The 15864-nt window shown below is 44.7% G+C and overlaps 2 protein-coding genes across 2 annotated transcripts in view; one reads left to right on the top strand and one right to left on the bottom strand.

The window, feature by feature from the left end:
- Positions 1-10864, bottom strand: part of MRPL27 (mitochondrial ribosomal protein L27) — a 27542-nt gene extending 16678 nt beyond the window's left edge. The window contains exon 1 of the mRNA XM_068261958.1: positions 10612-10864. Within this exon, the coding sequence (XP_068118059.1) occupies positions 10612-10645 (34 nt within the window). The 5' untranslated portion in view covers positions 10646-10864. The remainder of the gene's footprint in view (positions 1-10611) is intronic.
- The window catches only part of EME1 (essential meiotic structure-specific endonuclease 1), an 18501-nt gene continuing 13229 nt past the window's right edge, over positions 10593-15864 (top strand). The window contains exon 1 of the mRNA XM_068261957.1: positions 10593-11041. Within this exon, the coding sequence (XP_068118058.1) occupies positions 10732-11041 (310 nt within the window). The 5' untranslated portion in view covers positions 10593-10731. The remainder of the gene's footprint in view (positions 11042-15864) is intronic.

Here is a 15864-nt window from a genome sequence, read left to right on the forward strand (position 1 = left end):
CCAAAAATAATAGATAATTAAAACTCAAAAGAAACAGTTTAGGGGTCGGCAGAGAGGAGGGGGACTCTTCTCAATTTTTATATATGCTGGGGCCAGCTGGAAGAAACAGTAAGGCTCCTCAGATGTTGTCTCAACTGTTTCTCCAAGTGTATAGGTACATTTTAATGCTGCACAATTTGCTGCTGACAACGTTGGCATGATTGACAGCGGCACTTCACGCAGGCGCATTCGGGACGACCTCGAGGTCGACCTCTTCACCGGGCGGGGACCCACGGCCAGCGGCTGCGAACGGAGCTCTCGCCGTGGGACAGACAGCTGCAAGGGGCTGGAGAAAGCCCCAGGTAAGTAAATCAGATTTGCACTATATTAGCCTGATGATTCCTGTAAGGAGCTGGAGGCCGTTTGCCCACATGGCAAACGTGTCCAATAGTGCAAGAAAGTTTTCACTATAGTCTGTGGAAAGATAGCTTTATAACAAACCTTACACTTTCCTCTGCTTATAAATATCTGATATCTGAGGTGGCTTCTTTCAGACGCTGTAAAAAAGTTGCATATTATTAAACTATTGAAGGGCACCGTTTACACTTTACAAGTTGTATATTATTGACTCTTTCTAATCCACTTAAAAGGGCGCAGGGGATTGCTGCTAGTAGACTATTGCTAAAATTAGTATTATTCTACTGCTGGATTGTGGTGGTGCCTAACCCTAAGACCCCCCAGTTGGGGTCTAAACCTAAGACCGCTCACGTGGTTCCTAAGCCGAAGATCTGCTGTCCCCCTTGAAAATATCACCAGGCTAGTAACAATCTGCTTGTCGCTAGCCGTTCAGCTTACCTGAGGCTTGTCGATCAACCTCCTCTGCATTGCCGCCTCCATTACAGGCTCCCCCTGCCTCTGCTAGCTTCCTCCAATTGGACAGCAGAGCCATGGGGAGATTAGAGGCAGTGATAGAAGGACACAGAGGCATGTCATTGTGCACATGACATGCCTCTGGGTCCTATTAAGATTTAAAAATTCCGCCTGGTTCTCTTTAAGCCTTGCAGCCACACATTAAGACTCGTTGCCACGCATGCACAGAACACTACCAGCCAGAGAAAAGCGATCAAGGAGAAGCACCACCGGGCCAGCACATGCGCAGTAGTGTGCGACTTGGCAGACTCTAGCGCACCACTGGGGCCTTTTACAGATTAACAGAAGGGGGACGTCGCCAACAATCAGGAGGTGCAGAAGCCTGTAGCCACCATTTCATCAGGACATTACGCATCAGGAATCCTTTAATCTGACACTTTGATGCGTCATATTATTTCCAATACTGGCATCCCCCTTAGCGGCAGCCATTATACTCCATGTCTATGTCCAACATCAGAGTTGTGGCCAGTGGACTGGAAGTCCCCTGGCCACAGTGGATTGGAATTATTGAAGCACTCCAACAACAGTTTCAAGCGCTCAAGTATAGGTTAGAACCAGTGTTTTACCCTAATACAGGGGAGCCTTAGTGTGGTATATTCACATTTAGCAACACCACAGTTCCACACTAGTCTTCTTAAAACACAATAACTCTTTATTAATTCTGCTAAACAAAGCACCCCCTAACCCCACATAAAATGAGCCACAACTGGTGTAAACAGCCTTAGCATACACAGCCGGCTACGTCATCCGCACCACACACACAAACACTTCAGGCACGCATACAGATTGTCCATAATCTCCCGGGAGTATGTTATGGGGACGCCCCAATTACTGATGCTCCTAAGATATGGATCCACTAAATGCAGCTGTCCTTAGTATCAAGACTCACAAAACTTGGTATGTCTGGATGTTAAGCACATGCATAAGAAAATTATCCTGGTCAATTTAAGGGCATTTCTGATGGTCTAGCAAGCGTAGCACTATGCAATCCAAGCAAGATAAATTACAAGCAAATCAGTATGCAGTTCAAGCAGAGCACGACTTGAAATATCTGAACTAGCACCCTGAGACGAGAGACAATTTATCGTTAGAGGAACACAGTGCCCTGCAGGATTTAAAGGAGTCAGAGACAGTGATTCTACGACCTAGTGACAAGGGGGGCAATGTAGTCCTCTGGGGGAGAGATCTATATTTAGATGAAGTAAAAAGCAGGGCTGTGGAGTCGGAGTCGAGGAGTTGGAGCAATTTTGGGCACCTGGAGTCGGAGTCGTGGTTTCATTAACTGAGGAGTCGGAAGATTTTTGTACCGACTCCACAGCCCTGGTAAAAAGACAGTTAAATGATTGTGAGGTGTATAAAAAAAAATTATCAGATGACTCATTTCCTGCCATTGATAAGCAACTGAATTTTCGGTTGGATCAGACACTCAGGGCGCGGAGAAAGCAGACGAATCCTATCAGCCGTGCCATGCACGGCTATGGGATCTGCAGCCTCCCGCACCGATTCGGATGGAAAAGCCGGCCGAATCGCTAGTGGTAGCGATTCGGCCGGCGTTATCATTGCACCCTATGGCAGAGTTTCCCCGCACTATTCGCCTGCGGGGAAACTCTGCGGATTCGCGACGGTTTCCGCTCAAGTGGAAACGCGCCCTAAGAGACAACGCAATTAGCCATGATGAATGGATATTCATGAAGGTTGACCATTATAGGATACATGTGCTGTAACTGCTGCCAAAAATACACAAAAATATAGAAATCCCGCCGGGAAGATCAATTGTTTCAGCAATAGGGGGTCCTCTTGAAAAGGTAGCGACCTTCCTGGACGAGAATTTGAAAAAAACTCGTTGAGCAATTACGTTCTTATGCCCTCGATAAGCGACACGTTTTATACTTATTGGATGAACTACAAGTACACTCAGGTGATCTTTTAGTCTGGATCGACGTTGAGGAATTGTACACCTCGATCTCGCATCAGGTGGGACTCGGGGCTGTGGAATTCTTCTTAAAAAATGTGGAGGGTGGGGAGCAGCGCATAATGTGTCAGGTCATCATGGATCTCCTACAGATGGTTTTGACCTTGAATTGTTTTAGGTTTGACAGGACCTTCTGTGACGGACGAGCCGTCAGACCAGAAAACGCAACCGCAATCGGTTTCCTGCCTCGATTGTCGTTGCGCTGCCAAATCAGAATCTTATGTCTGTGGATACCAGGCAGTCCAGCCTGGGGGGTCTCTACTGTCTTCATAGGAGTTAGTTAGCAGAGTCTTTTCATGGAAACTGGCCCTGTGACTTGCTAATTTAGCCAGAGGTGTAAAACTCAGCTTGACCAAGCTGATCTCACACTCAGATGTTAATTACTTCCATTCGGTGAGCCTTTTCATACAGGGAGAGCAAGGAAGCTACTCCCAGCAGGAAGCCTATTCAAAACCTGCTCTCACCCAGACTATCCGGCCCCGACCAAGGGCCATCTGAATGCATAGGATGTATGGTTTTTTGTCGATTATATGGCAACTGTACACCGCACAGCTATGAAATTCATATAGTCTTATTCGGCAAAATCTGGCCATCGTACTGATATGAAATTCATCACGATAGCCCGTCCGGTTATTGAGGTATGACCCTTCTCAAGAACTGGGTCCGCTGCACTAGCCATGTCTGATGTCATATTAATCTGTATTTTCCGACAAGTATGAATCTGTTATCCACCTAAATATGACTTGTATCGTTTGTGAGTTACGGCATTTTATATGTTTAACCCTAAAATCTCTCAGAGGGAATGAACTGTCATTGGTGGGTAATTCAGAGGGGGCCGGCATTGCCACACCCCCAAACCAGCTTCATCAAAAGTATCTGCGAGGGGCTCTTCCCTCATTCCTCCATTTTCCACCTTCCTGAACGCTGCTACCACTTTGAGGAACAAGTGGTAGCCATTTTGTCTGAACTCTGAACTTTGCTGAAACTGAACAAAAGGAACTCTACAAGTTTTTCCCAGAACTGACATATTTCCACAAACCCTAAGTATTTTCTTCCTTTTTAGTTCATACTGGCTATTAATGTTTCAATAATTGTTGATTTTAATAAATCTTCTGTATATATTAAATTATTTATATTGCACGTGAATAAAGACTTAATCAAAGTCGTTCACTGTTCCGCTACCCTGCTACTCAGCCACACAAACTGAACCCAGACTTCTGAAGAGACGCTACTGTTGTTGCTAGCTAGACAGAATAGAGTGTGTTGTTAACCGTTTTTATTTGCAGGATCAGTCAGTCAGTCGGTAGGGTCCACTGGCCCATACCAGTGGTGGTGGCAGATATACCCTGAAAGTGTGTAAAGTGTAAGTACCGTACCTCAAAGGCTCCCTTCTGGTTGGGCTGCTGCCCAAATTCAGTCGACTTCCGTGCACCGATTGCGACCACAGTTTGCATGGTCTGTGTGCTGAAACCGATTGGAAGGCAATTTGCGGTCCGACCACTAGGGCTCCTGTGACACCTTCTACTGCCAAATCAGGGGGACATCGATGGGCGCGGCGTGCGCCCCGGCCTATGCTTGCCTCCATTTAGGACTGTGGGAGCGTAAGGAGGTTTATGCAAATTTGGCGTTTGGGGCGCATGTAGCGTCCTGGGTTCGTTACATCGATGACGTCCTCATGGTCTGGAGGGGAACGGTGGAGGAGTTTGGAGTACTTGTTGATCATTTAAATATGAATGAAAGGAATATTGTCCTTACGTATACCATTGACATGAGCCAAATCAGTTTTCTAGATCTGATGATTCAAAAGAATAGGGATAGACTAAAGACCAGGACTTACTGCAAACCAACCACAGGTAACACATTATTACATGCGTCTAGTTTCCACCCACAGACTTTGCTGCAGGGGATTCCTGTTGGCCAACTACTAAGGGTCCGTAGGAATTGTAGTGACGTAGGGGATTATGGGAGGAAAGCTGATGAAATGTGTGGCACATTTCAAAGATATGGATACAGTAGTGAGAACCTTGAAAGAGCACAATCTCGAAGTGACAGCACCCCAAGGGAAACCCTTCTTACACAGACAAAGGAAAAGGTGAAACTAAAATACGATCATGTGCGGTTGGTAACTCAATATGGGACACATTGGAATCAGTTGAGACGTCTTCTGCAAAACATTGGCATATACTGAGAGTTGACCCCAAAATCATTGAAGTTGTGGGGGATCATCCACGGATGGCGGCGAAGAGGGCACCGAACCTACGAGATATATTAGTTAAGTCTGAATACAAATCGGTAACAACACAATCGGCGAGAATGTGGTTGGGCCCTACTTCACGTCCATCTGGTATGTTTCCCTGTGGGCAATGCAGTGTGCCATTTGGTCGATCGTGCCAACGTGTTCGTGGATTCGAGATCGCGCAGATCGTTTGATATACGCACGTTTATAAATTGTGAGAGTGAATACGTTGTTTATATGATTGAATGCCCATGTGGCTTAAAGTATATCGGTAAAACGGCAAAGATGGAAGAAATGGCTCATTTTATGTGGGGTTAGGGGGTGCTTTGTTTAGCAGAATTAATAAAGACTTATTGTGTTTTAAGAAGACTGTGGTGTTGCCAATTATTGAAGCACACTGTTTGTAATGTACACATTGCATTTTATCAATCTATTGATGTACACATTTTATAGTGTACACGTTTTGTATTTCCATATTGTGGATTTTCTAACAGGGCTGTGGAGTCGGTACAAAAATCCACCGACTCCGACTCCTCAGATTAGGATTCCACCAACTCCGAATTCTCTAATATGCATATTACAATTTTGTTGATTGAAAATATGTAACATGAAATGCATCTCTTAACTGCCAATGCTTAGGAATTTTAATATACAACTGAAGTGAGAGGGATATGGAAGCTGCCATATTTATCCCCTTTTAAACAATACCAGTTACCTGGCTAGCCGGCTGATCTTCTGCCTCCAAGGCCCCGTTCACACTTGCGGTTCGAGTCCGCAAGTGTCTGGGTCCCGCAAAGCAGGGCTGTGGAGTCGGTCCAAAAATCCACCGACTCCGACTCCTCAGTTAAGGATTCCACCGACTCCGACTCCACGACTCCGACTCCTCTAATTTGCATATTACATTTTTGTTGATTAAAAGTATGTAACATGAAATTCGTCTCTTAACTGCCAACGCTTAGGAATTTTACAAGACAACTGAAGTGAGAAGGATATGTAGACTACTATATTTATTCCCTTTAGACTAAAACTAGTCCTTGGTAAGAGTACTTGTAAAAGGTACAAACCGGAACAAAGAACATCTATCAGGCCCTAGGCAATGTAAGTGTGGGTACATGTAAGAATGATGTGCAGGTACTCTGCAGGGGAATGAGGAGATTGTAAACAGACAACACCTCTGTGTTCAATGTGCACAGCATTCTCAGTGGATTCCCTGCAGCTCTGTGGGGAGTGCATATGTAGAGTATAGTACTACTGTGTAACAAAGTAAACCTGAGACAGATGAAATTAAAGTTGTATACATACCTGGGGCTTCCTCCAGCCCCCTTCAGGATAATCAGTCCCTCGTTGTCCTCCTCCACCACCTGGATCTTCTGCTAGGAGTCCAGGTACTTGAGCCAGTCAGGCGTAGTGCGCATGCACACACTCCGCCGCCAGGAGCATACTACACCTGTGCAGCACTATTGCGCAGGTGCAGAATGTTCCTGGCTGTGGGAGCGGCATGCGGCCGGACAGCGCTGACTGGCTGAATTACCAGGACTCATAGCAGAAGATCCGGGTGGTGGAGGACAGAGAGGGACTGATTAGCCTGAAGGGGGCTGGAGGAAGCCCCAGGTATGTATAAAACTTTACTTTTCATCCGTCTCAGTTACCCTTTAATTTGTAGTCACTAAACCAAATTTTAATAACATATCACATTATTTGATTTCATCAGCAAAGGGAGTGCATACATTTGCATAAATCAGCATCAGTGCAGAATTATTTCCATGTCATTGACCATCTCTATTAGTGACACAGCTACACATCAGGCTTTATTCTTACAGCATAGATGTTATTTAGTATATATGAGATTCCTGTGTACACATCATATATACAGTCACAATCAGATATGTATATCTGACCTTAAAAATACGGGGACTGCTTTATTGCAGCAGCACAAGTAACTAATTTTGATTGGTTTATTTCATTTTTGTGGACTAAGCTATTACTGTATATATACTGTATATATACATTATTTTTAATGACTATTATCTGAGAAATAGAACATTTTATCATATTTTCTATTTTAATTACAGTTACAAATTCATTAGGAGTCGGAGTCGGTGCATTTTTTCCCGACTCCGACTCCAGGCACCCAAAATTGCCCGACTCCACGACTCCGACTCCACAGCCCTGCCGCAAAGAGACCGTACGGGTCTCTGCGGTGGCCACAAGTTGCGAATCCGGGATGTATCAGTTCCGGCTACAATAAAGTAGCCGGAACTAGATACATTGCAGTGCCAGAAAGGCACCGCAAGCATGGGGGATACCGGGCGTGTAGTTCGGGCCCCCCAAGTGGCATAGGACCGGTGCTGGAAGCATCCGGTCCTATTGCCAGTGTGATGAGAAACATCCGTTTCTCATTGCACAGCATGGCCGCATGTTCGGGTCTGGATTCGGCCCGGGTCCGCAGCCGCACGGGGACGTACGGCAAAAATGGAGCATGTTGGAAAAAAGCCGGATCTTCCCGGAGCTGCGTTCCCGGATCGGATCCGGACGGTCGCACGAGTGTGAATGGATACATTGATTAACAATGTATCCATTCACCATCCGCTGTGTACGGAGCGTTCCGGGTCCGGGGAAGCCGGACCTGGAACGCTAATGTGAACCGGGCCTACTTTTTGTCATAGACTATGGGTCCAGGTCTGCTATGGGTCCAGGTACTTTAGCCCATTGGGCGTAGTGCGCATGCACACACTCCGCCGCTGGGAGCATACTACACCTGCACAGCACTATTGCGCAGGTGCAGAATGCTCCTGGCTGTGGGAGCGGCATGCAATCAGACTGCGCTGACTGGCTGAATTACTGGGACTCATAGCAAAAGATCCAGGTGGCGGAGGACAGCGAGGGACTGATTAGTCTGAATGGGACTGGAGACCCAGGTATGTATAAACCTTTTCTTTTCATCTGTCTCAGGTACCCTTTAATTCGTGGTCACCAAACCAAATTTTAACATATCAAATTATTTGATTTCATGAGCAAAGGGAGTGCATATATTTGCATAAACCAGCGTCAATGCAGAATTATTTCCATCTCATTGACCATCTCTATTAGTGACACAGCTACACATCAGGCTTTATTCTTACAGTATAGATATTATTTAGTATATATAAAAGATTCCTGTGTACACATCATATATACTGTACAGTCACAATCAGATATGTATATCTGACTTTAAAAATACAGAGTCTTCGTTATTGAAGCAGCACAAGTAACTATTTTTTGATTGGTTTATTTCATTTTTGTGGACTAAGCAGAGCTATTACTGTATGTATATATATATATATATATATATATATATATATATATATATATATATATATATATATATATATATATATATAAATTATTTATGATAACCATTATCTGAGAAATAGAAAATTTTTATCATGTTTTCTATTTCAATTATAGTTTAAATTCATCAGTCAATGAAGAGAAGGAGGAGGCGGCACTAGTTGCTGCTGGCAGACTTATGCTGGGAATACACGGTTCGTTTTTGCCTTCGTTTAAACCTTCGATTCGTTCGGTAAACGAATCGAGTGTTGAAAACGTATGTGAAAATAGTCATAATCTCATTATAGTTTCGATTAATAGACCCCAAAAACGAACGACTAGTGATCGAACATGTTTGATATTATCTCTCTTTATCCATCTAATCGAGCCATTGGTAGGCTTGATGGCTGTTCAGATCGATTATATATTCGTTTATGCTAGTCCGTCCCTGTAAAAAGGGATTTTCGTTTCGTTTCTTTGCAGCCTTCGATCATTGGAAAAACGAAACCATCAGAATCGAAAAAAAAAACGAAACCGTGGGTGGTGATATTAACCGTATGACCGATTATTTCGGGATCGAAAAGGACAAAAGGCACAATCGAAACGAAGGTTTAAACGAAGGCAAAAACGAACCGTGTATTCCCAGCATTAGTGGGGGTCAGTGGCAAAGGCTCAGTGTGCCTCCAGACAAGGGCAAATGTAAACAGCAACAAAAAAAGTGAGGTAGAGTCCGGGCACCAAAAAGCTCTGAGGAAGCAAGTGTTTTTGTGCTTGTGAAACGGCTGTTAGACCAGCCTGTGCACCCTTTTCTGTCGGCATGTGGGGATGAAATAAACGTGGATTCTGCAGCTTTTTGGTGCCCGGACTCTACCTCACTTTTTTTTTTGTTGCTGTATAGTTTAAATTCATTAGGAGTCGGAGTATTTTTTCACAACTCCAGGTAACCAAAAATTGCTCTGACTCCGAGACTCAGGGCTGGTGCACACCGAGCGGCTTTTTGGGCGTTTTCAGATCCGCTTGCGGCTGCGGATCTGCTTGGTCAATGTATCTCAATGGGGTGGTGCACACCAGAGTGGGAGGCGTTTGCAGAAACGAAAAATGCCGGGGTGAGGCATTTTTTGGATTTCGGATGCGTTTCTGCCTCAATGTTAAGTATAGGAAAAACCGCTCTGAAAAACGGCACTTCAGAGCGGTTTTGCAGGCATTTTTGTTACAGAAGCTGTTCAGTAACAGCTTTTCTGTAACAATATATGAAATCTACTATACTGAAAACCGCAGCAGCAATCCGCAAAACGCTAGCAAAACGCCATAGAAAAATAAAAAAAAGCGTTTCAAAATCTGCTAGCATTTTGCGGATCTGCTAGCGGTTTTTGGTGTGCACCAGGCCTAAGACTCCAAAGCCCTTTTACACATTGGGCTCTATTCACAAAGCTTTTTCACCTGTTCACAGCTTATCTATGTTACTTTTTTTAAGCTTCCACAGAGCAAAAATATAATATAATTAAGGTAAGAAAAGTAATATTGAAATTAAGTTAATCAGGGCCAACTTACTTTGAGTGATTATTTTGCTTGTAAATGTGCTGAAAGGTTTTTTTTTATCAATTAGGTGATAAATAAATAATGTTTGAGAAGTTTTGTTAATAAAGCTCAGTAATATGCTGCAAGTAGACATACCTCCCAACTTTTTGAGATGAGAAAGAGGGACACTTAAGCCAAACCCCTAATCACGCCCCCATCACAACCCTAGTCACGCATACCATAAAGATGTCATAAGAAAAAATATGTTTTATAATTCAAACCACACTGGTCCTTTCTATTCTGGTTCATTTTCCTTCATATTAACTTTTTAAAATGAGCAATATATCAATTTAAAGTATGGGAATAAAGTTTAGAGTCAAACACATTTTTTAGTAGGGAAATATATATATTTACATAGAAAGAGGGACAAATGAGGAAGAAAAAGGGACAGAGGGACAGGGCTCCCAAAGAGGGACAGTTGGGAACTATGAGTATAGTGTCTGGAGTCACACTGCCTGGCTGATGATGATGATGACAGTCTATGTGGATGGAATGTTTTGGGCTCAGCTACCAAAAACCCACGTGCCGTTTCTCTAGCACGTGCTGGTTGCTATGGAGACCAAAAGTCAGAATACCACCCGAGAACACCGCTATCCTGGTCACTCACCCAGCAACCGGGTCACCCCGCACAGCAGCGACATCTTTACCCCGTTCTGACGTCACTTCCTCTGTCCGCACACGCCACTTCCGGCGCCAAATTTGAACGCATTTGTCAGTCGGAGCGAACATGAGTTCCACCTCCGAAAACAGCGATGCCGAGGATCTGCCCCGTGTGCCCTTTGTGGCCCCGTCCGTCGCACAGCGCCGCGCCGTGTTGGTGCTGAGCAGCGACAGCGAGGAGGAGCTCCCATTGCTCCAGCGATTGGCTGCGCCGCTGTCACGTGACGCTGCGGCTCCGCCGGCTGTCAGTGCGGCTCCGCGTGTGGCCCCTAAAGACAAGCCTGCCAATCATAGTGCGCCACGTCACCAGAGCAGGCCGCCTCCCCCCAAGAGAGCCAAGAGGATCCCTGAGAGCCTCACCATACAGATAGACACAGGTAACACCTGCTGAGCCTGCTCTTGCCTATAGGGGGCATTGTTGTACAGCCTAAGGGCTCATAATATGACCTGCTGCGCCTGCTCTTACCTATATGGGGCATTATTGTACAGCCTAAGGGCTCATAGTATGGCCTGCTGAGCCTGCTCTTACCTATAGGGGGCATTATTGTACAGCCTAAGTGCACATAGTATGGCCTGCTGGCGTACGTTAAAAAGGGGCGCTGGGAAAAAAGGGCGCAGGGTTTTAAACGATAAGCATGGATAACGTTTAAAAATGTATTGTACTGTATTTCGTTTAAAATTAACGTTTTATAAAGTTATAAATCATTAAATAATGTGCATTAAATTGGCAATTGTAAAAACGTTAATCTTTCGTTTAAATAGTGAAACGTATAATAACGTTTAAAATTTTTTTTTACTAAGTAACCCTCCCTGTACCTACCCCTAACCCCTAGACCCCCCTGTTGATGCCTAAACCTAAGACCCCCCTGTTGATGCCTAAACCTAAGACCCCCCTGTTGGTGCCTAAACCTAAGACCCCCCTGTTGGTGCCTAAACCTAAGACCCCCTGTTGGTGCCTAAACCTAAGACCCCCCTGTTGGTGCCTAAACCTAAGACCCCCCTGTTGGTGCCTAAACCTAAGACCCCCCTGTTGGTGCCTAAACCTAAGACCCCCCTGTTGGTGCCTAAACCTAAGACCCCCCTGTTGGTGCCTAAACCTAAGACCCCCCTGTGATAAGCATTAATAACGTTTGAAAAACATATTGTGCGGTTTTTTTCGTTTAAAAATAATGTAAAAAAAAAAAAAAAAATTTGTACTGTTTTTGGTTTAAAAATAATGTTTGAAAAAATATTGTACTGTTTTTCGTTTAAAAATAATATTAAAAAAATTATAAATCATTAAATAATGTGTAATCATGAGAAGCAGTAATAAAACATTAAGTCTCCGGGCGCCGCTTTTAAAACGTTATTTTTCTCCGGCGCCCTTTTTTCCTATCGGGCGCCCATTAAACGATATTTATTATGAGAGTGAATGGCGGCGCCCGATTTGTCCACTAGCCTCCTGCGCCCTTTTTTACTGTTACCGGCCTGCTGAGCCTGCTCTTACCTATAGGGGGCATTATTGTACAGCCTAAGGACCCATACTATGGCCTGCTGAGCCTGCTTTTACCTATAGGGGGAATTATTGTACAGCCTAAGGACCCATAAGATGACCTGTTTAGCCTGCTATTACCTATAGAGGGCATTATTGTACAGCCTAAGGGGTCCATGATATGACCTGTTTAGCCTGCTATTACCAATAGGGGGCATTATTGTACAGCCTAAGGGCTCATAGTATGACCTGCTGAGCCTGCTTCTACCTATAGGGGGGATTATTGTACAGCCTAAGGACCCATAAGATAACCTGTTTAGCCTGCTATTACCAATAGGGGGCATTATTGTACAGCCTAAGGGCCCATAGTATGACCTGCTGAGCCTGCTTCTACCTATAGGGGGCATTATTGTACAGCCTAAGGGCCCATTATCTGACCTGCTGATCCTGCTCTTACCTAAAGGGGGCATTATTGTACAGCCTAAGGGCTCATAATATGACCTGCTGATCCTGCTCTTACCTATAGGGGGCATTATTGTACAGCCTAAGGGCCCATTATCTGATCTGCTGAGCCTGCCCTTACCTATAGGGTGCATTGTTGTACAGCCTAAGGGCTCATACTATGACCTGCTGATCCTGCTCTTACCTATAGGGGGCATTATTGTACAGCGTAAGGTCCCATAATCTTATCTGCTGACCCTGCTTTTACCTATAGGGGACATTATTGTACAGCCTTAGGGCCCATTATCTGATCTGCTGAGCGTGCTATTACCTATAGGGGGCATTATTGTACAGCCTAAGGAGTCGGACTCATAATATGACCTGCTGAGCCTGCTTTTAACTATAGGGGGCATTATTGTACAGCCTAAGGACCCATAATATGACCTTCTGAGCCTGCTCTTACCTTTAGGGGGAATTATTGTACAGCCTTAGGACCCATAATATGACCTTCTGAGCCTGCTCTTACCTTTAGGGGGAATTATTGTACAGCCTTACGGAAATAATTAAAGAGACACTGAAGCGAGAATAAATCTCGCTTCAGTGCTTATATTCAGCAGGGGCACGTGTGCCCCTGCTAAACCGCCGCTATCGCGCCGCTAAACTGGGGTCCCTTACCTCCTAAATCCCCTCCGTGCAGCGGGGGATCACTTCCGCATTCAGGCAGGGCTAATGGCCTCAGCCCTGCCTCATGCGCGTCTGTCAGCGCGTATCTCCGCCTCTCCCCCGCCCCTCTCAGTCTTCTTTCGCTGAGAGGGGCGGGGATGCGCCGCTGATAGACGGCGCTGAGAGGCAGGGCTGCAGCCGTTAGCCCTGCCTGAAGAGCAGCAAAATCGACAACCAAGGTGGTCTTTGATTTTGCAGGGAGGGGGGGTTTAGGGGTGAAGGGATCCCCGTTCAGCCGCGGGATAGTGGCGTTTTAGCAGGGGCACACATGCCCCTGCTGAATATAAGCACTGAAGCGAGATTTATTCTCGCTTCAGTGTCTCTTTAAAGAGTAACTGTCAGGCTGCAGAAGCTAATTTAAACCTCTATTCTCCTGTGTTAAACAGTTTAGAAGGAAGCCAAAAAGGCATTAGTGAAGATAAAAATCTCTCTTACCTTTGATGTGTGCTTATCAGAAAAGCTGTTAGACCTAAGAGGACGCAAGCCGCATACTATACTGCAAAGCATTCTGGGGCCCTCCCCTCGGCTGCTAATGAGACGTTACAGCAGCTTGTAATCAGTCCAGCGCGTAGCACTGATAAATCTCCGGGCAGAGTACACTGCAGGAGTCAGCTATTGTTCCTAGCCACATGGCTCATTAATATTCACTGCACACTGTGTTATTCAGTACGAGCTTTTCTGTGATCAGGAAGCAGGCAGGACATGACGACACATTTGACAGAAAAACATGGAACCTGCCATGAGCTGTCAGGAGCATCAATCTCTGCATATACTATATAAAAATTCTGTGAAGTACAAACGTGGACAGTGAAATGCATATGTAATGTAAGTACAGCCAATCTTTAGCTACTGATATATGTGTTTATTTTCTCTGAGACCTTATACCTAACAGCTCCTCTTTAAAGGAGCGCTATAGCAAAAAAAAATTAGAAAAATAAAATTAAAAAATAATCAAACTGCACAGAAATGAAACGGTAAGAACATTACTAGTGTATAAAAAAGTTAAAGGACAACTGAAATGAGACTTATATGGAGGCTGCCAAATTTATTTCCTTTTAAGCAATACTAGTTCCCTGGCTGCCCTGCTGATCCTCTGCCTCTAATACTTTTAGGGCTCTTTTCCATGGGCAGTTGAACTGTGTGCTCAGCGAGCAGTTGCCGGGCAGCAGCAAGCAGTTGCCAGGCAGCAGCAAGCAGTTGCCAGGCAGCAGCAAGCAGTTGCCAGGCAGCAGCAAGCAGTTGTGAGAGTTTGAGAGGCATTTCACTGCCTATCAACTGCTCCTGGAAAAGAAGCCTTGGGACTCTTTCACACAAGCAGTTGATAGGCAGTGAAAAAACTGTTGAACTCTTACAACTGCTCACTGCTGCCTGGTAACTGCTCGCTGCTGCTTGGTAACTGCTCACTGAGCACGCAGTTCAGCTGCCCATGTGAAAGGGCCCTTATAGAATTAAACCTTTTCACTGGTATATTTTTAACCTTTTTTATATACCAGCAATGTTCTTACTGCTTCATTTCCATTCAGTTTCTTTTTTTAATTTTATTTTTCTCCATTGCTGCAATAGTGCTCCTATAACACTGGTATGGTATTGTTGCAGAGCTTATACTTATCTACAGGAAGCTTTATTATAGAGTGACAGGGCCACTCTATACAGTGGTATTGTGCTTATATCTTTACCTATAGGGGGCAGTATCATGGAAGACAAACAGGTCACTGCACTATGGCTTTGGGTAGTATGGAATCATCCACCATATAGGGGACCTCAGAAAACCCACACTCACCATGCTGCTCATCCAACCCGGGCTATTAGCTACAACTATAGACCATAACATGCACAGCAAGAGCTCCCTGAATAGATACATAAGAATAAAAATTGCAGTTACAAAATGTTGGTGAATACGCACTGGTCACGGGCACCTGCCTTTTGTAGCCTGTCCCATCATATGTTCACTGCCATAGCCAGCAGCGTGAAAGCTCAGATGCCACAACAGCTGAAGGAAAACTGCTAGTAGCACCAGGGTTGTAGAGTGGGTACAAAAATCATCCGAGTCCGACTCCAGGTACCCAAATTTGCTCTGACTCCACAGCCCCTTACTGGGCTACGGAGTTGGTACAAACATCATCCAACTCTGACTCCTCAGTTTATGAAACCTCCGACTCCAGGTATCCAAAAATTGCTCTGACTCCACAGTCCTGTAGTAGACTTCAGGAGCCATCACTACACGCCTTCGTCAGGTCTATTTTATGGACCTCGGCGCACATAAAAATGCTGCTATGCCTGTTGAGGTTCTTATTACCTATGAGGGGCAGTATTCTAGAACCTATCAGTGCAGATAGACCCTGGTATGGCGATTGCCTTACTACCCATATCATCATATTATTATTATTATTATTATTATTATTGAGGAAATTGCTGATGAATGTAAATTCAGGTATGGTTAGTTTTGCCTATTAGTGGAGAGACTTTTTTTTTTCTTTCTTTTTATTAATCATAGAGATGAGATCTGAGAACCACCTCAGGGCATATAAATACCCGCATAGCTGAACTTACTCTTTGGGCAATGGT

Source organism: Hyperolius riggenbachi, chromosome 12, assembly GCF_040937935.1.
Source record: "Hyperolius riggenbachi isolate aHypRig1 chromosome 12, aHypRig1.pri, whole genome shotgun sequence".
Classification (NCBI taxonomy): Eukaryota; Metazoa; Chordata; class Amphibia; order Anura; family Hyperoliidae; genus Hyperolius; species Hyperolius riggenbachi.